Source organism: Amphiprion ocellaris, chromosome 5 (assembly GCF_022539595.1).
Source record: "Amphiprion ocellaris isolate individual 3 ecotype Okinawa chromosome 5, ASM2253959v1, whole genome shotgun sequence".
Lineage (NCBI taxonomy): Eukaryota > Metazoa > Chordata > Actinopteri > Pomacentridae > Amphiprion > Amphiprion ocellaris.
In genome coordinates, this window is record NC_072770.1 from 32594427 (window position 1) to 32620360 (window position 25934).

Genomic DNA, 25934 nt, shown 5'->3' on the forward strand with positions numbered 1-25934 from the left:
ATCTGTGGTTTCTGATGCCTCAGATTTTTCCCTCCACAATGTGTAACGTGGGCATCGTTGTCTGGATACACACTTTTCAAAGAGACACTGAAATGCAAAGCTATGCAGAATATATGAGACGTGATGGCAAAGGAAGTAGGACTATATATAATGAAATTAAAGTGACTCAGTTGCTGTAATATCCCTGGGGTATATAGCTAGTTGTTTTACGGGGGGAGATAAGAGGATTTTGTCAGGTTGAGATGCTGGCTAATGCTATTGTTTCTACTGGGAGCATAAAACAGCAAAGAAGCTTTTCACACATCTTTTCTTCTTTTGTAGTGCTGTTACTGTAGATATCTTTTCAAAGCACAGGGTGGAAAAAAAATCTGAAAATTGCAGCATAGGACACCATATGGAGGAAATGCAACTGCTTTATTATTATTCCTATAAAAATGAGAACTCACCCGAAATACGTCCATTTAGATTAAAACAAATTCATTTTTAAGGAGATGTTTGGATAATAATCTATAAAAATGAGTGCAGTGAGGGAATGTAAAAATGAGTCTGAGGATGCTCTCCCCATGCTTCCTTGCAAAACACTCAAGCGCACTTACATATGTGCCTAAATAGGCCTCTAAGTTACTCTAAATGACCACTGAGGGGGAGTTTAGCTCAAAGAGACGGTCAAATTAAATCGACCAATGTAGCCTTCCCTTCTCTTCTCTCTTTCTGCTGACTTTTCTTTTCCCCCCTGCCTCCCCTTCTGTTTACCCAATTTTTCACCTGCCTTTGCCGCCTCCTTTACCTCCTCACTTCTTAATCCCTCGAGCTAATAGTGCTCCCACGGATGCAACTTGTCATATTATGTCAGCTAAATCACTGTCATCACACCACAGAGTTGGTAAAAAAAGACTCTCCTCGCTTCCCCTCGCTTTCTCTTTTTTTATTACAAAAAAAGAAGCTCTATAACAATCTGAAATGGCACACTACCGCCAAGCAACGCTGATACAATCTAATATCAAGTCAATCCAAGTACTTGAACCCAAACTGAGCTCTCAAGTGGACGAGACACAGCAGGACAAACGATTTGCATTCCATCTTCAAAAGGAGCGTTATTATCTATCACAATGCAACCTAACCCCAATATGACAGCAGCCAGCAGCGTTTCTTTTTAAAATCACACACCACACACTCATGTCACCATTTTTTCTCCTGTTGTTACTGTTTTGGAGAAAATGCTGGCTACCGTGGGCCACCGAGCAAATCTGCTGGCAATGAAGGTTTCCCACCCGTCCGCCCTCTCAGCTCCTTCCAGTCCATAACACTACACTTTGTCACTTTAATCGAGTGACATTTGGCAGCTAAAAGGACTTGTTTTACACTTCGGGGCTGCTTTCTGAGCACTGAAAAATAGGAAATTATAAAGGACTGTCAGTTTTTCAACAAGATTTGACAGCATCAGCCTGACACAGCACGTGATTTCTTTAAAAAAAATAAATAAATAAAAAAATTTTAAAAAATTAGTCATAGTGAGATGAGCCAACTTTAAAAAAAAAAAAAACAGGAAAGAGGAGGAAAAATCAAGGAGTCAGAGGTGAGGAAAGGGGATAAGAAGAGGACTATGATGAAAAGGTCATGTTTTTATTCTCCTTCATTTTTGTGAGGCCAAAGTCCTGCTGAGTACAGATGGTGTGGATCTGCTGGGACAGACAGCCTCCTATTGTATTCTGTTATGCTGTCCTGCATTGTGTTCTGTCATGTGCGGGGCTCTAGATATAATATGTGCATTATTACTGTCAGTGTAAAGAATTCAAGAAAAAAAAAACTCTGCCATAATGCCCCAAACAGCCAGGGGAGCGCGCACGCACATGCACGCCCGCACGCATTGTGAACCACACATATCAGCAGCTGCAGCAGTCAAAGTAGTGCGCACAAACTCCGCGACGAGATAATAAAACAGGCCACGGGCGTGTTTAACTTCTGAAGAAAAAATTAGAGGAAGTTGCTGCGAGCGCAAATAGATAAATAGATAAGAAGGGCTGCTTAGCTGGGAGTGAAGGGGAAACGCACAGACAGCAGAAATCCGGTTTGGAAACCGGGCAAAAGTGCGCTTTTTCTACGGTCCCGGACAAATGAATCCAAGAAAAGCCTCTTTTTGCGCTTTTTTGCGCACTGGTGAAGATTTAATAACTTCCAAGCAAGTTTTAGCGAGCAAAGGTTTTTCCTCTCCAGCTGAAATACGGCTCCATCACCAGAAACTAAACCTGCTCGTCTCGCTGGATGCGATTTCAATTTAAAAAAAAAACCTTTATGTGAACAAAACAAACAAAAAAAAAAACAAAAACAAAAACGTTATCGCTCGTGTCATTTATTTCAAGTGAGTGATTCCTAGGAACCTCTAAAAGGAGATGTTTCTCTCCAAACGCTGCACCTCAAATCTATAGATATAAAATAGATTTTTAAAGTTTTTTTCTTCTTCTTGGAATGATATTAAACTCACCTTCCGCAGGATCCACTGGCAGAGGAGAACTATGGTCCAACCGAGAACCTGCATGTCACCTTCCTTAGAGCGGACCACCCTAAAAAAAAAAAAAAAAAAGCTACACGTCTCCCCGGATGAACATATAAAGACGCACCGCGGAGTCCAAGCAATCCCAAACGGCAGGTCGACGAGTGACAGGTGTCAGAAAACCGCGCGTAAAGTTGTGCGTTTGCTTTGTCAGTGTCACAATTTGGGTTTGTGGTGGCAAACTTTGAGCGGCGCTTTCAGTTTCTCGGGTCCGTCTCATGTGGCACATCCATGGTGTTGGCTCTCCGCTCACGCTGGCCGTCTTGGCTGGAAGTTTGTGCGCGAAGTCGGTTCGGGGAGGTGGAGGAGGCAAAGAGCGGATCTCATGGAGGATCTACCAGCGGATGGTTAATGGGATACTGACTGGTTGATTTTGAGAGGAGAGATGCGTCGCACTCTCTCCCTCCCTCACTTCCTCCCTCTCTCCTTTCCTCTCTCTCCTTCTCCTCCTCCTCCCTCTCTCGCTCCGTGTCCATGCGCGCGTCACGGCGCACAGCTGCTTTTTCCTTCATCGGAAACCACACTGACCACAACTGCATGTAGATGATTTTGTCCAGTCAGTGCTCAGATGATGAGGGGACTGTTTACGCTCTTCCAAGCACTTAATCACACAGGATGCCGACAATTATGCTTCAGACAGAGCTTTTTTATTGGAAACTATGTTGATACTTGAATAAAGCATATTTTAAGCAAATAAAATGAAATAAAAGAAACTGACATTTCCAAACCTGACAAATGTGAGGTTTTGCTGCTTTTCTTTGTCAGAGTAAATTGGATTTATTTGTGCTTTTTGACTGATGGTTGGACAAAACAAGCAATTTGAGCATATCCCCTTTGGCTCTTGGGAAAATGCTTGTTTATTTTGCTCATTTTTCACTGTTTCTGATTAAAATTTCACCATCCACTAAAACATCCATAAATTAATCAATACTGAAATACTATCTCCCACAGTATATTCTTAATAAATCATCCTATACTTTTAATATTACATGATATCTACATACTATAGGCTTTAATTATTAACTTGGACTAACTCCTTTCAAAGTGCAATTTTCTATCTGCATTCATACATCAGATAAAATACAACCAAATCGTATGCGGACAGACAGATCAATCAATAGATCTACAACCCTGTAAAATGTCAAACTGATTATAAATTGGAATATCGACAGCACACATACCTGCTTCGGCTAGCGGTGACACCTAATTTAACACTACCTAATATGTGACTGTGTTGCTCTTTGTGGCAGCTGAACACCTCAGCAAATGGGGAACAATCATTATCTCACACAGAAACACAAACCCCGACTGCCACATTTCAGCGACTGGGTGTGATGGAGGCCAACAGCCCAAGCTAGCCAGACCATAAATTCCCAGAAAAACAATTTTGAAATATTAATGTTGCATGGATATATTGGGGCAGCGTGGCCCCACATCTCTCCCTGATGGCCGGTCCCAGCTGCTGCCAGCCGGATTGTGCCGCCTTTAAAATAAACTGATCTGGGATGCACCGTGTTTGCTCGGCTGTCTCGCAAGTTTGTGCACAGATCAGTGTGTCTTCGGCGTTGTACGACGTTGTCAGTGACTGAGTGAGCAGCTCTTGTGTGTAAGCATAATGTCCGTCTCGACTTTCTGTCTGTGTTTGATGAAGTACGTCTCTTCTGCGTAACTGTCTGCCCGGATGACTGACTGACCAGCTGTCTGTTTCACCAATGTCCCTTCGTATTCCTGTCCATCTTAATGTTTTTCAATTTGTTCCTCTGTTTCCAAATACTACACACCAACTCCTCTTTTTTCCTGCCTCTCCTCTAAGAGTATTTGATTTCTTACACTCTCTCCTCTTTTTCTCTCTGTAAAACCTGCAACAGTTTAGATATTATCTATCCTGTGAACAGAAAAAAACTGTTTTTTGGTCCTGAACCCAGACATGTAAGCCTCCAGATCAAACACGGGCGTTGCGACTCCTTTCTCTTCTGATACACCTGTGGCATGTCTGTACACTTTCTTCATTTTGCCGTTTGACAAGGCCAGTTTCTGGGACTGCTCCACAAAGTGCACATCGTGTTGACGGCCTCAGAGGTGGCCAAGTGGGGCTGTTCTGTCACAGATGAAGAGGAGTGTAAAATGAACAGCTCTGTGACTCTATATATTGTACATTAGCAGTCTGTTATCAGTCGCTGGAATGCAGCCTCTTTGCAGCCGCTCTGTGGCTTTCATCAGTGTGTGAATGACACAGCATTGCCTCCCTGCGAGGGAAAGAGTCACTGCACACTGGGGCAAACAAAAGCACCAGGCTCTGTGTTTGCACAAAGAAAAGGAATGGAGTGGGAGAAGAGATTAAGACTGATACGGGGAAATTCAGTGTGGCGAGTCTGCAAATTGCTAGGTGACCAAAAAAAAGACACTGTCAAACTGTTATTTCTAATAATATACCTGTCAAAGTAAAATATAGCCCTCTTGTTTGGCCAACTGCAATTATTTACATAATGTGGCAAGACACCAAGAGAGAGTAAACTCCAGGGTCAGCTAATACCAGAGATCAACTCCACAGGAAGTGACACTTGAAAATTAAAATGTGCTACAGTGAAATATCACATTTCCATTCTTCAAGTAGGAGAGTAAGTGCTGAGAGTCGTGTATAACAAGGAGAATAAACCAGTCTTGGGAATGACATTTATATATATATACTTATTTGCAACACCATATTTGTTTTGATCGAAACATATCACCTAAATTATGTTTTTTTTTAAAAAAAAAACATTTTAATAAGGAAAAGTTCTTCTTACAAATATCTTTCATAATGCAAAAGTTCCATATTTACAAGTATTCAACATTTTATTTGTTTTTTTTTCTACAATATCTCCTTCTAGCAACTACAGTATGAGTCAACTTTGTTACAGTTGAGTTTAGGAAAGTAAGCATTTCCCTAAAGTTTGGGAAAGGTCATTTTTTTACCGTGTGTTTACTGTATTGGTATCGAACCAAAATCAGTTTTGTGACCTAAACCTAAATCTAAACTTAAGCACACATGGAACTGATGATACAAATGCCAGTGCAAATCGGTGTTAAAATGACATGACACTTGGGGCAGCGTCGATCCCTGCTATCAAACTTTCTTCATTGCCTTTAGATATAATTCAGGTAGCAAATGTGTATTTCATTCGACCTACATTTCGCTAAACAAAGGAGACATAAATACACTATGATGTTAAACAATTTGATGACCAAAAAAAATCTTTGATTCCGAAGAAAAGCCCAACTAAATTGTGGCCATAAAACACAATCGGCGCAAGTTAATCTATTGACTTCTGTCGCTCTCACGGTTGCTGTAAATCAGGGTGCTACACCCACTGTTTTGTCATCAGTAGACCATGAAACCCTGTCTATCAAACACAGCAGGGCTCAAAGAATGTGACCATTTCCCATTTCCATCACTGCCCTCCATTCAATCTACTGTCTGTGATTTGTATGGCCACAGCACGTTCTGTCCTCCTGTTTCCCCTAATTTTTTTTCTCCTGCTACTGGAGAAGGGTTGCCGGTGTGAGTGCAATTTCTGATCCACATTGGAAGTGGCAGGTGAATTTCGCCCAGCTGCTCCCCTTCTCTGTTCCACTTAGCAGCGACACTCCTATTCCGAGTCACTCAGTCGCTGCATGGTTATAGTAAATGAATGAACATGCTCTGAGCAGGAGCTGAGTGCATCTACTTTCACAAATATCATCCTCACATTATTATTTCTCCTTCGCCTCCCAAAATGTCAGAAGAAAGTTTCATCATTTCCAAAACTGCACACTCAAAGGCTGCTCGTGTTTATCATCTCCACATTTGCAAACAAATTAACAAGTATGTACCATTAAAGACAATAAATTAGAGTGAAGTGTGATGAAAAAGTGTGCACATTTCATCATTGGTGCTCTTTGAATGGATTGAGCTAAAAGCAGGCAGAGGAGGAGGAGGAGAAGGTGGTAAAGAAGGATAAGTGAGGAGGACAATTGTGAGAGCATGATGGAGGAGGAAGAAACGGGTAGTGGAAGGAGGATTAGAAGCAAAGTAACGAAAAGTAGATGGCAAAGAAGAATAGGTGGTGGTAAGAGACGGAGGTCAAATGGACCAACAGGAAAGATGAGGAGCTGAAGGTAGGGTGCGATATCTCAAGGAGAATGAAGGGATGAAGATGAGGAGGTGGAAAAAAGAGAAACTTGTGTTTATCAGAGATACCTGTACGGTGGGTTCTTGATTTGTAGCTCAGTGTTGGATATTACTCACCGATAGCATCACTGCAACGCTAGATTAATGTATTGCACATGATCAATTAAGCCATCTTGTACCTTAATTACGTTCTCTGCAATTATTTCATTTACTTTGTGATGCAGAGTGACAGTAGGGGCCAGAGTGCACATACTTGTGGACCTGGAGCAACATTTAGGTCACTTTTAATTCACCTTGACTCACTGCAGACATACAGGTCTTATAGGAATTATAATAATTTGTTTTCTATCCACAACTACACTCATTAAAAAAAAGAAAAACACCATCTATGAATACACAAACAGTTTGATTTGATTTAAACGTTTGACGTATGAAGTCTCCTACATCAATTAAAGACTGTTGGTGCAATGCAGGCTTCAATTTTCCACATCACATTTGTCAAAGTTGTCCTTGGACCATTATTGGCCTCTATCTGGTCTGCAGTGACATCCAGATTTTACACGAGCTCTGAGAAATTTTCCCTTTCAAGAGAAGAATTTGGAGGCAGTCTTCTTTTTCTCAATGTGCATTACTGTGTATAAACTAACAACACATGGAATAGTGATCAAAATACATTTGTACATGGATGTAAGCTTTAAGTTTAGTAAAACACACATAAAAAAGTGCTGACTTTTGTGGTATCAAACCAGAACGTGTCAGTGCTTTAAATTTAACCAAATACTGCAAATGTATACATAACCATGATAAGGTTCAATATCATGACATCTGCTGTCTTTGGTACTTCAAATGCGTACTTATAAAACAACACAAAAGCTAACACTAAGACACCACTATGCAACTGACCTAAAAATAACCCTGAAATAGTTGAACAAGGCTTTTCATACAATTGCTAGACAGACTAGTGCAAGGAAACAAGTGAAATCCTAATTTTACTGATAAAAAATATATTATCTAGACCACATTACATTTCCTCCAAAATGCATTTCTGTTCTAAATTAGTTGCATGTTAACGGAGGTTGTAACACAATAATGACCATGTTTGTGTCCTTTCATTCGCCAACATGGCAGCGATCGTAGTGAGTAGGTTAGCAGCAGAAATGACGTGATGTTATTATTGAAAATATGATGTTTCAGCCTGCTTGATGTTGCTTCACTGTCAACAATCTACACCACAATTAGAAACTTAAAAGTGAGGACAGAAGCAACCCAAGCTGACCAGTCACTTTTCTTATGGTCTCTACTGTAACCACTGAAGTTCTGAAGAGTAGTTACATTTTCCAGGCGATGCACGTCAGATACAACACAGCCTACGGCATGGACTCCATAGCTGCGCTGTCCCCCTTAATGCACATTATAAATCTACTTAAACATGGAAGAGTGGGGCGATAGAGGCAGAGCAGAGGAAGCAGAGGAGTAACAGAGGAAGAGACAGGAGAGGGGAGCAGATAAATGTTGGGAGAGGTGATTATGCAAAAGGCAGGGGAGGAAGAATACGCTACAAAATCAGCCTGACAAGCTCGACCAGAAACACTTCTTATTACTATACATCAACCAAATCTCTGCGCCCACTAAAACATGCTCGCGCATGATAAAAGAACAGTCTGTCTGTGGAAATATGCACTTGTTCGTGTGTTAATGTACACACACTCAGGCAGCAGATACACTCTAGTGATTAAGCCAGACTGAGTCTATTAAATAAATCCCTTATCTTCCAATAAGAAAAAAATATTTATTAAGAAAAATTGCAAGTAATTGCAAGTATGTCTAAACGGACAAAGGAAAATATAATTAGCTTTGCCTTTGACATTTTTTTGAAAGCTGCAAGTTTTAGTGCTAAAAATAGAAGGCCGTGCAGTCACTGCACAGATGACAGCAAAAAGAGTGTGACAGGGAAAAAAAACATCAGGATGAATGACAGGATGAATTCCTTGCCACAGCATGAGGAGCTCTGGTACAGACACAATTACACTGCTCAGTCACGCATACACACACAGACACACACCTGCTAACACATACACTGAAGCGCCGATCCCAGGGTGTCTAACTGTGGAGGTTAAGGAACACAATGACGGGAGGTCACCTGGCAGTAATGGAGCCTTTTGTGTGTGGAAATAGTCATTTCCCTGTGTAGTCTCGGGGTATCACAGCAGTGATATGAAACCCTGTCATTTTGTTTTCCTTTCTATCGATTTCAGAAAGGAGAATGTGTGGAAAGGATGGAGGGTGAGAGGCGCAGGAGAAGAGCATGAGCAGTGGTGCCTGTTGCGGGTGTTAGGACTGTGCCATTGTCATTCAAATGTTTTGTTGCAGGAAGGGAATTTGAGAGGAGAATGGGAGATGAGCGCTAATGGGGAGCAAAGGGAGAAGTGGAATAATTGGATTTGATTACGTCTGTCTGTCAGGACAGGACAGGGCATAATATGCGGTTGGAATTATTTTGACAGTGTCACAATGTGCACAACACTTCGTGAAGTTGGCTCGATGTGAAGAACTTTTGGAATGAGAGGGGTTCTTCACTGAGAGTTTCAGCCACATTAGCTGTGTGACTCGATGCATGACAACATCAGTCCAACACTTTAGTTCAAAAAGATACATCTCTGGAAATGTGTACAGATATTCATGGTGCCCAGAGGATGAATCCCAACATCCAGTTGTCTCCCTCGTACGACTAACCACATGCCAGTCTGACTCACCGGATGTAGGTTGCTGGTATAAGCCTGCCATTGGCCAATAATCTCAGCTGGCATTCTGCTGACTTCCCCCTAACAACAAGAAGCTCTGTGCTGCAACCTACTGCACTGAAAAAGAAACTAAACTTAAAGCTTTTCAGAGGATTTACATCGTGCGGTTTGGCAGCTCTGCCAGTTTTTTGTATGGATTATCCTTTTTAATCACAGTGCTCATGCTCCTGCATGCAAATGCTCCACCAAAACAATTTCCAGGCGTCACTTTTTTTGAGGCAACATCAAATCTGTATCCTTTGCTCCACCTACAATGACACTGATTGGTTTAAAGAAATACAACGGCAGTGTTTTTCCTCTGAATGAAACTGTGGTGCAGCTGGATCATTAAGTTCTACAGAATGGGCTGGCTAAGTGAGACTAACCAGATGTGGACTTTGGGTATAATCCTGCCATTTCAGCCATGCTATCTGCTTTTAACTAATTTCAAAATCCAGGAATGATCACCAGCAGCAACCTGTGTGCTGAAACTTTTGAAGATCTTTGGGTTGTGCCAGCTTGGTTCTTCACCATCACTGCATCCTGGACAGTTGTGATTGGTGTAAAGAAAGCAAGAGTGTTATTCCCTAATAGCAGAATGATAATGAGGTGCAGTCAGATCATTCTCTATTGCTGACAGTGTGGACATTGGTGTTGCAATGCAAGACTAATGCAAGTGTGCTCCTGATTTTTTATTTATTTTTTTAACACCACCAGGTTGACAGTTGTGATTTTAAGTAGAGCTCTGGAAAAGGTTTTCATTGACTTGGTACAGAATTGTAATATCTTTGGGGATCCGTTAAATCCCAGTTTTGCTAAATTTTACTTTTTGATAATCATCAAATAATTCCTACACAGCTAACGACATTGTCATGAGCTTTAGTTGTACTTTATGTTATGGATGAGATATTTCTGGAGCTCCAGTTTGAGTAACATATCCATGAGTTTAAAAGCTTATCAGACAGCAAAACACTGCACAGCCATTTGTAATACTCTTGCAAGGGAAACAGTAGAAATCCATCAGCTCCAGTGATTCCCTTTAATGCCTTTAGCTGCTACGTTGGGTTTCTTTTTTTATCTCGCTGCGCTTTCTGTGTTGTGCTTTTGGACTCATCTTCGCTGGCTGCCCACTTCTAGGGTGAGTATCCACAATACTTAATCATCTCCATTTATAGATCTGACAGTTTGTCTGGCTTAGGACTGATCAATATCTAAACTCTATGAGATTACTTTGTAACCCTGTCTATCTTTATGCATATCAACTCATCAATTCTTGATCCTAAGTCTTCTGAGACCATTTTTTTTTGTGAGGCACAGTTCAAATTCGCAGATCCTTATTGTGGAGAGCAAACTCAAAATGTCTGTTTTTCTGTAAGTTAAAGGAGCTCTTACCCACACCTCTTGCTTCATTGATTACACTCCAGGTTTGCCAACTCCTAATTTCAGTTAGCCTTTGTTGGTGTCATTAGCCAAGGGATTCACGTGTTACCTACCCACTCTGTGAATGTTTAAAAGTTCAGTTTATTATGGACCAGAATAACAAAAGGATTTATGTTTTGAAAAATCATTTAAAATAGATTTTGGTTGTTAATAAACTTAAATGAAAATCTGACCATATTTTAAGACAAATTCTGGCACTGCAGCGTTGACTACAACTTTTTGAAAATTGGGGCATCTTGTGTCAGGTTTTAGAAGATCGCTGTGATCATGACTGTTCCTTGAAGACAGAAGGGTCTGTGGCAAAATTTTGAATCTACCTTGTTTACCACTGATACCATCAGCGTTAAATAAATGGCCTCAGGATTGCCATGAATAATGAAAACTGATGCGTGGACTACAGATAAGACTTGCATACGAGCTGCGAACTGATCGATTCATGCCCAGAGGCATGGGTGAGCATGTCTAAAGTTGAAAGACCCTAAACACTCTCTGCGACCTCAGGTTACATCGCTGATGTGTCCAAATGCATCAGATGGTGTAAAACATCAAACTCACTGACAATATTCACGTAATCCTTCACTTTAGTCACAGCGAGGCTGGAGACAAAACATCTGATATGTGCAAATTAATCCAAAAATCACTCTGATCAAACATAATTAGATTCCCCTGTCTGACTCTGCCACGCACTTCAGCTTTTACGTAGCTCATGTTTGATTTTAACTGTTTTGCACGTATGGCTGCACAGTGGCTTGGTCGTTGGCACTTTCACATCACAGCTAGAAGATCCCTGGATCAACCGTCTCGGCCTTCCTGGGATCTTTCTACATGGAATCTGCATGTTCTCCCTGTACATGTGTGGGTTTTCTCCAGGTACTCCGACTTCCTCCCACAGTCCAAAAACATGCTGAGGTTAATTGGTAACTCTAAATTATCCGTAGGTATGAATGTGATTGTTTGTCTCTAAGTGTAGCGCGACCCTAATGAGAATGAAGCAGTGTATAGATAATGGATGTTAATTGATTATTCTAAATTTGCCCGTAGGTGTGAGTGCGACTGTGATTGTTTGTCCTGTTTTAAGTTACTGTATTGTTTTTAAGTTATTCTCTTGTTTTTCACTGTGATGCACTTTGGTCAGCCTTTGGGCTGGTGTAAAGGGCTATGCAAATAAACTTTGATTGATTGATTGATTGAGATAATGGATGTTTTGCACGTTCATGTTTTACTTTTGCCAAAAATGAAACAGTGATTCCGTGGCACAGTGACTTGATGGGTAGAATATCTGGTGCTACAGAAGCTTTAAAAATGAAATCTCTTTGTTTCCTAAAGAGTTGACAAACACATGCAGAAATAAGTGTATCAAATATTTTAACACGGGTTTAGTTCATCAAACTTCACAACATACAAGATGCATGAGCTCATCTTCTCTGACTTATTCTGACACATTTCACAAATCAAAACATAAGCCGTATTTGTGAAACACACATGAGCCTGTGAGAATTCTGTAGAATCACAAATTAGTTTGCAGTTACAGAGCGACACTGACAATATTTGTGATCTACAAGTCTAGTCTCCCTCCCAACTCATCACATATTGCTGCATTGTCAGAACCCCCTTGGCGTCACATTTGAATGCACTGGGTATACTTATCCTTTAGGGCCATTTTTCAACATGCAGGGGAGTCAGATAAACCTATAAAAATCTGCAAATGTCAGAAAAGGATGCTATGAGTCCATAGCCAAATGTTCTCTGAGGATATTGTCAGTTGTTTTAGGTAACAAGAAGTTTGCCTTGCCTTGTGGTTAATGGGAGCTAAACTTAACCGAACAGTGAGTGAAAACAAAACATAAGTCACAAAATAAAACCAAAGTAAATGAAAAAGCAATTCTCTGATATAAGACACACAAAATACAGTCTCTTGGGTAAAATTAGCTCTTTATGAAGCTCTTTTGCAGTGGAAAATTTCCTACATTAATATTGGCCTTGAATATTAATGGGGGTGGCAATGACGCCAAAGGACACCTCGTGCGTAACTGAGATGCAAGATGCTTTGACAAAACAGCAGTTGTTGACACCGTGTGAATGAGAACGGGTTGGAAGTACTTTGGCAAACAGGTCTCAGATGATGGAAGTCACGACTGTCATAAAAAAGGTGAGATGTCCACATACGCCTCCACATATTTATAGTTCACTTGACTGCTGCAACATTTATCTGTAAGTTTAATTACATTTTCAGTGCTTAGACTATTCTGGCAAACACCAATGTGTGTGATTTCAAAGTTATATTAATCTCCCCTGTTGCCACTAAACTGCATTCAGTTTGGAAGAGAACCTAATTTTCCTTTGAAATAAATGTAATTCCTGACCTGTAATGTGATGGGAAAGGCAGTAAGTTTAAAAAAAAAAAAAAACTACGGTTGAATTATCATTCTGCTTAAGGGAAAAAAAGAGCTCTGGTTTCTTTTTGTATCTTTTTAAACCAGTCACAGCCGTTGTGGGTGGAGTTAAGCAAAGGATCCAGCTTCAGTGTTCACTCAAAATTGTCGATGGAACATTAGTATGCAGGGTGACGAGCACTGTGACTAAATAATTCACCACAAAAAACTAACATGGCTGCCTTACTGCACGACCCAAATCTTCAGCGTGGTAGGTTGCTGCCTGGAAGTTGCTGTTGTTGTTGTTTCCCACAGTGAAAGAAAATGGGAACACACAAAGAGCAGAAGAAAGGACAAAACCACCTAAAATGCTCAGTGGCTTCAGTGGAGTCAGACAAAGGCATAAACCTGCAACCGGACTTTTACCCCAAAGACCAGGCGTCACGTTCTGTGATGGACAAGAGACCATCCGTCAGAGAATTAGGTTTTATTTTCTGTACTTGTTTACTTTTGATTTTCACGAAAAGTGCATGATTATGTTTAGGAATAATATCATGCTTTGTTTGACACTTTTCCATGTAAGAAGTTTGGTTGAGGTTAGGCCCCAAAATTATTTGGTTTGGGAAAAAAATGACTCTTTCAATACATGTTTGAAGCTTCTACTCCCTCTTCTGGGTTACCAGGATAACAAGTCACACCCTGTCAAAAGGAGCGTCAGTGAAGCAGTAAAGCCAACAGCAAAGATACATTAATTAGAAATGCATTCGTGTTAGGTCACATACAGACGCAATCCAGCAGAAAAACTTCTCAAAACATCATTCAGAATGCAGTTTAGTTGCATAGGAATGTCATTTTGTGGAGACAGGGTTGTATTAGGCAGAACTCCTGAGTGACTGCATCATGATATAAGAGAGAACTGAAAACATGACATGTAGGAGACACAAACTGCAGAATTCAATCTGAGACATCAGTCAAGGAATTAAACATTCATAGCAAACACTTCTGCTCTCATCGATGGACAACTAACTGACCTTTATCGAACATGTATTGAACTCGTGAATAAAGTCTTCGTAAATCAATAATAACTAAATCTTAGTAAATAGGAGGTCATTGGGGTAACCAGTGATTATGGTGAACGAGTGAAACAGCTGATGTCAATTAAAACAGCCTGAAATAATCCTATGCTCCACACATACAACAAACTACATTGATTCCAAATAAATTCATGAAGACATTCTTCATAAACTCCAGAGGTTCTAACATTTGACCTCTATGTTCTGTGCTCACATACAGTATAGTACATTTTCAGCTCCTTTGCTTATCGGCGCACATTCTCACAAAGACTCATTTCTATGAGTGAGAGTATTCCTCCCCTCAGTGCTCTCCCACATACAGATACAAACACACAACCACGAGTGCATAAAACACACACGCACAAACCGAAAAAAACACAAACACATAAATAACCGGAGACACAGTCTGCTGGAGCCGCTTCCATCGCTGCTGCTCTTGGAGTGTTGGTGTATCAGTAACCGTTGGAAATAAAAGCCCCTTTAAGCAACAATGGTTATAAATTACCAAAAATAATCTGGCAGCCAGGAAGCATAGAGGGCCTGTCAGCACTCTGCATCTCCCCATCTGTCACACACGCACACACACACACACACACACACACACACACACACACACACACACACACACACACACACACCTACACACACACACACACACACACACACACACACAGTAACAGCAGCAGCAGCATGCATCTGCTCCCGCCTCCTCTGGCCCCCCTCCTCCCCTCTTCATCCCCACCTTATTAAGATTCATATCCCCGAAAGGTGACTTCTTAGTCGGGCACAGTGACAAACCCCCCGCCTCCACCACCACCACCTCCACCACCTCCACCACCGCTACCCCGTCGCCACCCTGCCCCGCAAGCTGCCTGGAGGTATAGGCTCAGTGACAGGTAGCGCTTCACTCCCCTGGGCCCTGGGCAGAGGTGCAGAAGTGTGTGTGTGTGTGTGTGTGTGTGTGTGTGTGTGTGTGTGTGGGTGTGTGTGTGTGTGTGTGTGTTCTGGGTGAGTTGGGGGTGAGGCAGGGAGGGGTTCGGGGTGGTATAGGTGATGGAGAGCAGGATTATCAAGTCAAAGATGCCCCCTGTAGATAAGAAGTCTCGGGGGACGAGTGCCTGTCAGAGAGCTCTGGGAACCGAAGCCTCTCTTTCCCTCTCACTTGTCCTCTTACTACCTGTGTTGCTTTCTGTCTGTCTTTTCTCTCTCTCCAGGCTTATCTACCTCTCCCCTCCTACAGCTTGCCATTCTCTTTATCCTCTGACACTCGTTCTCCCTCCTCCTCCTCCTCTCCGTGGCACTCCTAACTCTGAGCACTCCCTCTGCGCTCCGACAAATGAATCCAGCCACTTGACTCCTGATCCTAGGTGCAGTACACAAATACACAACTCCCCACAGCAGCCATGTGTGAGGGGGGTGGCAAAGAGTGCACTTATTCTTGTTACTCTTAGATTGTACCATTTTGTAAGAGGTGAAAGTTCCCCCTTTGTCTTCCGCAGGAGCTCAGCTGCCGTTGGGTTCGCTCTCTTCCATCCTGTAGTATTTACTGTGCAGCATCTAAGCATGCAAAGTTACGACTTTTCCACTTCTTTTGTCACATAAGTTGTTTTCCAAAGCAACCAAACAAGAAGACATGAGAGCAAAAATATTTCTTCCAGTGCTAATTAAAATGCGCTGTGCATGCAGTGGGGCAGAGAATCCTCTATTTGATTATCTAACAGAAATATTACAGTGCAGTCAGAAAATATTACCGTATGAACATTTCTGTTGAGTTGCCTCTGAAATCCACCAGTCTTGTTTGTGTAATTTTTCCCGTCATTTCAGCCGCGGTAACATCGTGTCTCTGTTTGTTATGATATTACTGGACTGTGTAAACATAGGAAGAGGGCAAGAAATGTGCAGCTAGCATTCTGTCAGGCTGTAAACAAGCCAACAGTTTAGCAGGATATTTTGTATTTAAAAATGAAAGTAAGCCCACCTAAAATGTCTTTTTACACAAGAATCCATTATGTATAATGTACAGTATATCAAATAGAAGGCAGAGGTTGATCTGTGAACTGTGGTTAGAGTCTACTTTTTAAAGCTGTCTTTAAAATCAATAGCTAAATTTCCATATCATTGTCAAGCGAATTTGAAACAAACTCTTGTAATGCTGCAAAGCATAGAAAAAAGAAAATGCGAATTAGACACATTCGCATTGACTATCAGGCTGCATAGTGTCAAATATATTGGGGGGGTATTTACTACGTTACACATGGCTGTAGTAAACACAGTAGAAGAAGCCGGAAGCAAAACTACTTCTTTGCCAACAGCTAAAAACCCCTGAAGAAGAATAAACCAACAAAACTTTGGCCATGTACAAGAGAACAAGGCAGTTGTAGTTACTCTTCCATGTCAGCTGAGGGCTGTACTATGAAGCCAGACTTGGTTGCGAGATGTGCTGAACTTAAAGTCAGTGTCTTGAAGGAGAGTCTGTTTTAACCTGCTAGATCTCCATGGCAACTGATGCTGCAGAGCTAGCCTGGTCCGGAGAAGGTTATGTTCAGTTTCAGATTTAAATTGGCTGTAAGAAGCATCTTTTTCTTTTTTTTTAACCAATTCATTTCCTGGCGATCCTCTATGAGTGATAGAGACTCTCTGCCTTCAAACCTGTTGATCTGTATGTTTCTAACACCACTGAATGAAGCTGTGTTGTTACAGCATCGCACAACGAATGTGCTGCATCACTATTGGAACCTTCTTGCATTTAGCTGCTGATGTGTGTTACTGTTTGGGCCTTGATTTTCTGCCAGGATCATTTGCGCTGCTGGTACTGAAGCTGATAGCACAGAATGGAAAACCAATTATTCTACTGGTATATATCAGAGAGTATATTTCATCAATAATATTAATTTCACTTTGATTTGGCCAAAAATTCAATTGGTATCCTGCATTATGGGACAGTGTCAGACCTAAATGCACATCATTACAATATCATGTTTAAATGAATGAAGTTTGAAGGTTAACAGCTCTAATGTGCAGCTGTGAAATTAAACATAAGCAGCAGCAATGATGGATAAAATCACCCACAATTAACAGTTGTCTACCAGCTTTGCTGTCTTGCATTATTTGCAGTAGCCATAAAGTAATTCTAAATTTTTATACTCCTCATAGCCTGAAGCAGAAAACAACGAGCAAATTAACAACTACCTTCTTGATACTCATTATCTCTGACTACCACTTTAGTTTTTGTTAAGTTACACAAAGAAAGCCCAGCAACGTCAAACTGGCTTCGTGATACAGCCCTTTGGCCATGTTCCATGCTGTCTGGACATGAAGAACCAGAAACAACTGATCAGTCATGTGACTTGGAAAAGTCATTCTCCATTCCCATTACACAGATCAACTCAATATCACATTACAACATTAACTCATGTGAGCATAAAAACCTTCATAGAAAATTGAAGTTTTCTGAAATCTTGCAGATTCCATGAACTTCTTCTCATGCAATACTTCAATATGTGCATAAAAATACATTATGGTACCATGACTACTGGGTTTCTGCAGATGCATACTCATCTGAATGAGGACATTATCTTTTTACAAAAATAACTGATGCATTAAACTACAAAAATATTAACTGGGATGTATAAAGGATGTAACTTCTATGGCTGTCTGAAGAATCCATCTGCTCATTCTGAGTAGCAAACTATTGTTCTTTTTCACATCTTGCTGATTTCGGGGTGTTTCACTCAGGATGAGGACAGTGTCCAGGTGCTGCTGCTGACATCTTCAGCAGCAGCTTAAAATAACACTTTTCACCAGACAAGTTGGCTTCATCAAGGAATCTAGGGACAGCACATCATTACTTACAGATATGCAGCTGTTCCATCAACAAAGAAATATTTTTTTCTATTTTTCAGGATATAAAAAATAAGCTTTACCTCTAAACTAGTTCTCTGCGTTAATTCATGGATGCCTGAATGTTCCCTTTCACAAAGACACTTGCATTAAACCTAGGCTGCATTTGCACTTATGCACAGATATTGATCTGAAACAGGGTTCAAAAAACTTGGGAAGCTCTGCATCGCACTGTGAAAGGGTCCTTGGAGGAATGTGCCCTGACATTGCAGGCACCAGTTCCTTCAGATCAGAGAGCTTGTAAATGGGGAGGGACATTCAGAAAAGAGGAACGCCAAGCAATAAGACTTAAGATACGGTTCTGGTCGGTGGAACCCATCAGGTGACTTGTTTAATGAGGCAATCCAAGTGCACAGGCGAGGCTAATACCTTCACACCAGGCTGATTAGTGTGAACCTCTCCTCGGCTGCCAGCGAGGAACAGGTCTACGTGCCACACTGGTCCTCATTATTACTCTTCAAGGGGAGAAAAGAGTCAGTTTTGAATTTTTTTTTTTTTTTTAAATCTTTTTTCTAATGTTTTTTGCCCCCCAAAATCTAACTGATATACACTGCGTCTCCAGTTCTTAGAAATACAAACATTTACCATATCATTTTGCGACTGTGTGCAGAAGCAAATGGCACAGAATAATGAGGGCAAACTATGATACTGCTATGTTTTTTACTTTTACATCCCAATAAAGGACACTGTTGCCAGAATGTCAGCTGAAGGAATAAAGTCTACGCTGCATATCTGTTATTCTGCAGTGCACATTATTACACTTGTTTTCTATCTAAACTTTATGAAGGCATGTTTTGCAGTAGAGAACATTTTGAGCTACAAAAAGTAGGGCTCCATTTCCTTGAAAAAGGGCACAAACACCATAAAATTGTCAAGGTTCAAACACAACTTGGCACGGCTGGTCATTTTTTGCCACACCGATGACCACAGGCAGCGGTGCAAACCAGGCACAGGAGGTTGCAACACGGAGAAAAACAATCACATGTGGTCCTCTTACGCTGTTTAAAAGCAGCAACAAGTGAAAGGAAAAAGGCAGAGCGAGGTCTCTGAGAGAGAGAGAAATAAAAGAAAGTTTTTAAAAAACATAAAACTCTGAATGTTAACATTCACCACTGCCAAATATGTTGTCAATAGTTGGATGAAAAAACAGCTGATGGACTGTGTTGGCAAGAATGTCAGCGATGTCAGTCATAGGTGCAAACAATAGAGCTTCAGTTCACTAGTCTATATGCAAAATATCACTTTGTGGTAATCAAAAAAACATCACACATTCCTCATAGCCTTTAGGGAATAGTTTAGAAAAACACACAAGGTCAGTTAAAAACATTAATAATGAATGAAGACATGCATGCCATACAAGTGTGTGTAAATTATGGACGATTTTGGAGAGGTGTGAGTGTGATCTGAGTCTTATGCTCTCAATTGGTCTTAGCAAAAGGAAATAGAGAGGAACATAATCCACTGATGCCATAAAGGATGCTTTTATGTCCACAATCTACACTATTGCTGCATTTTTATTTATTTTTACCATTTATTACCTCTTTCCACCTTGTGTATCGATGGCAGAATGCGCCCCAAGCTTTGGGCTTCACTCAGCTTGAGCATCTCGAAGCTTACATTTAATTAAGGGTCGGATCGTATAGGCCACCAATATGGGCTGAGACGGGTCCAGAATTGATTTAAACTGCACATAACAGTTTGGTTTGTGTCCACTTCAGTGTCAGAATAAAAGAACAATCTTACATGTACGAATCTGATTTTAACAACCTGCCACAAACGTTGTTTATTTGTCTCTACTATATAAATAGGATGGATCATTTTGTGGTGTTACTGATTATATGGACATGCTTTTGTGCACAGGAGCTACAAATTCAAATATTTATGTCAGCAAGTGGTAAAATGAAAAATTCACTCTATCCTCTTCACGACAGAGAAGAGTTTTTGCTGATGTCTGGGCGCACTGATTACACTCCTGTGGATGATGTTATTGCTACAAATCTTCCTTAATTACGTTTTTAAAAATGCATTTTGATGCACATATCAATCTGCAGTACATTAGACAGCAAATGAGAACTTAACACTTAACATAAATAAAAGTTGTGCTTTGATTATTCCAAAACTTAATGCCTAATGAGCCTCAAACACTGCCTCAGCTGTATTTCTCCTCCAGTCTTGGCACAAACACACACATCTGATGCCAGGAAATTACCAAATAGATGCAGATGCAAATAAATGGGTGAAGGAAAAACTCCATAAATAACGCGTTTACCCTACCACTGGAAAACAGAGCCTAAACTTCAGGTTTTGTTTGAACTCCAGTTTCAAGTGGAACAAATGTTGATCACAGCCATCAATTACACTGATTATTCTCCACTGTCACACTCACTGACTGTACTGCATAATATCATACATTTCATCAATGATAAAAAGATAATAGGGACTTAGAAACAGACTAGGACTGAAGTTAAGACTTAATTTAACAATGGTTGGCTACACTATCATCTGGTAGAAGCCAACTTCAGCATCAGCAGCTTCGGAACAGCAGCTCTGACCTCAGTGTGACAGCGTACAGGCTGAAAGGTCCACATGACAACAACTTCTGCATAAAGGACCCTTGGTTGTCTGATGAATGGTAGAAAAGAGGAAAAAAAAACACCCACTGTGCATTTACAAAAGAAAATGCTGCTAATGATGGTCTGGTATTTTTCTCTTCACTATTTACAACAAAGGCTTTGAGCCCTTAGCATCATATGGTGCATGCAATTAAATGTGTGGCAAGTCACACGTGGAAAGAAGCCTTTGACTGCAACATTTTTTTTATACCATGAAATGTACAGAACGCAGAAAGTCCAAACACCGAACTCAAAACGCAAAAAGGAAGAAAGTTATACTGTTTTCTTGTATGTATCTACAATTGAATAAAATCAATAAAATCTTGTTTTTTTTCCATCTTTGAAAGCTGATGGCTACTGTCAGCTGAAACACCAGAGCTGCTGCAGTGTCCATGTTATTGTCAGAGCTTCACACTGCAAGGACTATGAATTTATCATGACCCACCTGAGATGGAAACTCACTCGAAATATCTAAGCGCTCGGTGCTAACTAATCAACAGCACAGCTTTCCACAGTCAGATCGCACACAGACGTTCACCAACAAGCGTCCGCCTTAACTCTCCCTCACAGCTTGCATGCAGTTCATTAGCATGCACTGTCCAGAGTGGGATGTGATGCTCATGCCCTGTCCTTCATTCTGAGATGTGGACGGAGCAGGGCAGGGCAGGAGATGGCAGGTTAGCAGGGATGGGCTGTGGCTCTTAATGAGCTCCTTGGCGCCTTCCCATCAGCGCAGGGATGGGTTCCACTTACATCCAGGGAGCTCGTTAAGAGGCGCTCGCTTTAAAACAATCATCCGCCAGCAATCATCCTATGTGCCTATATTTACAAAGTTATATGTCACAGCCTCTGCATCCCCCTGCCTCAGCCCCACGCTGATTTCTCTCACATGAGCCTCTTTCCTTGCTCGTCTACGCCCTCAGCTTTCCAAAATCCGCATCACCTGTTATTCAGGCATTTTGCTCAGTATTCAGATTCCCCTGGAGCAGAGTCTGACGGAGGTGGTGGTGGCAGCTTCCCTGGGGAGCAGATCCAGAGTATGACATGTTTAAGAGGGTTTAGAATGACAGCAAGTGCAGAAAAGGAGATGAGGAGGCTGGAATGCAGCAGAAGGTACATAAAGTACTTCTTAGAGGGGGTGAGACATGGCAATAATGGAGAAAGAAGTCAAGTGAGTAGCACTAATGTATTTGCAAATGAGAATAAAGCAAAGGACTGCGGAAACGAAGGTCTTTATCCATCAAATTTGTCTCAAAAAATGACACTCACATGCCACTATTCTACATTAGGATTTACATTCAGGAACAAGCTGTACAAATATTAGAAGTGTGTGATGTGAGTGGATCACAGTAAAATAAAGCTACGCTCACTGCCAATCTGGGTTCATGCCCCCTCTTTAGTGTTATACCGAACAATATTAGGGTAATATAGTGAAGTTCTGTTACCGTTTTGTGTGATCTGCTATTATGCCACCCCACTAGCAGCAGTTGGTTGTAAGGGTTGATATGTGTTTCATCTCTGTGTTTAAAGGATAGACTGTTTTGGGACATGACAGCTTCCAGCACAAGGCCTCCAGCTAAAGACAAGGAATGTGTCCACTGATGGAACAATTACTTAATGATTAAGGTAATGGTTTATTTTTGCTGTTTAGTAATTAGAAAAGTAATAAGCGATTTCACGAAGGAAAAATTTATGATTAGAGTTGGACAGCGGTCATGTTTTATAGCCGCAGCTGCTGTTGAGCGTACTTTCTAAAAATAAATGATTTATTTCTCAATTTAACTGTGTAGCTTTCATTGCTTTGCATTAATAATAACTTAATTGTTATCACAATCAAATAATGAAGGAATACCAACAGACAAATATTGGCAGAGGAGCATTTACATGGGTCAATATACATTTGCAGGACTTTTTGTAACATAGTTGACACGTATCATAGCTGACATTTTTGCTGTTTTCAGGCCTAAAATCAACATGAACGCCTATAACCGAACAACACATGGCATTTTTACAGAAAGATTTTTCTAAATATTATATATAAAACTGAGTGAAATTAAAATTGAAAGTTAATTATAAAGATATTGTAGTAAACCTGTTGACGTGATAAATCTACACTTGACTCACACACTACTTTATATTAAATAACTCAGAAAGCCTTGGAGTCTGGCCAGTCTTTTCTTCAGGAGGAAATGACATCATGTGGAGCAGGTCATGTGATCTGGAATTAACACATTTCCTTGAAAGGTGTTTTTGAAATGGGTAACTTAGTTGGAAGTGATTTCTCTGACACAGATACAATTTATTATTTTCCATATAGAATTTGATACATTGCCAAAAAAGAAATATCTGTCATGATTATTTCAACTTAATAAAAATAACACAATCAAAACCATTTTTGAATAAGCTCATTTTATTATTGTTTAGCTAATTAGAAGGTGGTTGTCATTAAATTCGGACGGTTATTTAGTTGACATTTTAGTGATATCCAGTCATTTTTTATTAATAAGTGATTGTTTCCATAATAAATAATTATGGAATATGTAAAAACATGATCATAATGAACATAAAAAAATGATTTTTTTACTTGTATGAACTTTTAATTAAAATATATGCAAGATATTTCCCATGGACTTCACAAGTCCCTCAATTACACATTGACCGACATACGTTTGATATTAAAATTCTATCTGACACACTGAAGGAAACAGTTTTCCTCGAAATTGCACTTCCTTATGTGAAGCATCAGTGTATGCATGTAGGACATGAGTAAAAGGAAGCTGGAAAGAATGTCAAGGGACTGAAGGATTAAGATGAAGAGAGAGGCGAGAGAAGTGAGAGCTGAAAGAAGAGGTGAGAGTAGAGAGACCTGGAGGTTTTGAGGCGATGTCTCCATGCAACAGGCTTGTTCCGGCACATCCATGGATGCTAGTGGATGCCAGTCAGCTTGGGATCTGGGGAGTTCGGAGGCCAGGTCAACCACCGGGCTCTTTGCTGTGTTCCTCCAGCTGTGACTGAGCAGTTTTGTCCAGTGTGGCAGGAGATTGTCCTACTGGGGGAAGCTGCTGCCATGGGGTGGAGTGCTCGGTCTAGTTCAGTGATACGTGTCAAAGTAACATCCACACGAATGCCAGAGCTCAAGGTTTCCAAGTAGAACATTGCAGACATTGAGATGATCAGATGTCACCTGAGTGTGGCTTTCATGCTGTGGCTGATTGCTGCATATTGTTAAATTAACGGCAAGTAAAAATGTGTGAAATCAGAGAAGCAGCACACCACTGCCCCTCTCATCACACCTTCTCGAACATTTCAGTAATTCACACTCAGTTGCAAGCAAGGTACACGTTGAGAAAACAAGATGCAAAGCTTTACATTTTCTCTAATTCCTACAATGCATGAAAGTATGTAAGGCATGAAAATCTGAGGTTTAATGCTGTGGAAAATATAGTGTGATGCTGGAAAAAGTGAATAATTTCTGTCGTATTTGCACATGATTTTGTGTATTTCTTTCTTTTTTCTTTGCACAGGTGTAAGCTGGCCTTTAAGCTGTGACATCAGTTCAAGGAGATGTGTGAGGATGTTTCACGGAAAGCAAGAGCAGTGACCATTAGCAAGCATTGGACGAAAAGTGCAAATGCATCGCAGCTCTTCTGTTTGACATTAAACAGTATCTGGGTACTCTTTATTTGAAACTGTGGGGGAAAAAACAAACGATGATAAAAGTGCCGAATGGTTGAAGTTTTCAAAAAAAAAAACCCAACAAATAAATAAATGTTTGTGTTCGCTGCCGTTTGGTGAGTCAGAGTGACATACTGTCTGCACACTCTGTCAAACGGGCTTGTTAGGAGTATTTTGAGAGCGCGAACCAATCTATTACACCCAATCCACAATTTGCATGTTTTCAGCATTATTAATAAGTACACAAAAAAAGAAAATTGCTTAGACTGCCCTATAGTTCCACTCATTCCAGCTGCAAATTGGAACTTCTCTAAAAGCAAATATATCATGTGTATAAGCAAATATGTCTTTAGTGGTAATCAGGAAATCCGCTGGTAGAAACATATTCTCTCCACTTATAATGTGTCCACAGCCCAGAGAAGAACTTTAAGTGCTGTATGAATGTACCATTTCCAGGAGTGCAGAGCAAACAGATAAGGTGTTACATTTACACATGTGAATTACATTATACAGAAGCCATAAGGAAACTATGGAAACGCGGATGTGTAATACTGTCCTTGAAAATGCATTGATTTACTTAAATGTCATAAGATCTAAATGAATTCCATTCGGCCTTTTCATTGGACCCATCTGACTTCTTTTATTGGATTTGTTACATAATATATTACTAGTGAATTGTTAACAATCCCACTGTTGAATTGTAAATCCCACGACTGTTGAATTTGTATTGACCATTAAAAATAAACTCTTTTCCACCTACAGTTTCTACTGCACACTGAGCCGTCAGAGGAGGGAGGAGGAGGATTTGTCTTTGCTTCACCCAAATTTTTTTTCTATTTTTACCCTACTGTATGTGCTCAGGTATTCTGTGGGAGTTTTTCTTTGTCCTTTTAGAGAATCTGGGCTGGGTGGGAAGCGGCTGATGCTGTTGGCCTCAGAAAAAACATTGAAACATTATATGGCTTGTGGGGCTGCAGGAATATTAATCTGTGACTCAGGCTGTTCTCTAGTTGCACAGTTTGGTGGTTCAATCCTCTTCTCCTACTGTCCACTTGGTGAAGTGTTCTTGGGCAAGACACTGAAGTCAAATTTGATCCAAAGTCCACTGCAACGGTGAGTGAGAATGAGCCAAAACATTCTGCCATATGATGCATTTCATCATGATTTTGTATCACACACAAACTAGAGGAGTGTGCTTTAAAATGTTATTGACAGAGTGGAAACAAAAGCCTTTCCAATGTTTGGATCTGAGGTAAAGTCAGAGGACCTAATCTGAAGATCACATTTCTAACAGGCCGATTCTTTTCTACACTGCATACGAGATATTTTTTAATCACACAAACACTAAGCCATTCAGCCCCCAGTGTTCAAAGAAACAATA

General features: G+C 40.6%; 1 protein-coding gene across 2 annotated transcripts in view; it reads right to left on the minus strand.

Annotated features, from left to right (window-relative positions):
* Nucleotides 1-25934, minus strand: part of LOC111582038 (neurexophilin-4) — a 135605-nt gene that overhangs the window by 43282 nt on the left and 66389 nt on the right. The window contains exon 1 of one of the 2 annotated variants that reach the window (XM_023290505.3): nucleotides 2483-2969. The exons of the other annotated variant lie outside the window; for it this stretch is intronic. Coding sequence (XP_023146273.1) covers nucleotides 2483-2536 — 54 coding nt within the window. The 5' untranslated portion in view covers nucleotides 2537-2969. Of the gene's footprint in view, nucleotides 1-2482; nucleotides 2970-25934 lie in introns of those variants that run through there. 2 annotated transcript variants of the gene reach the window in all.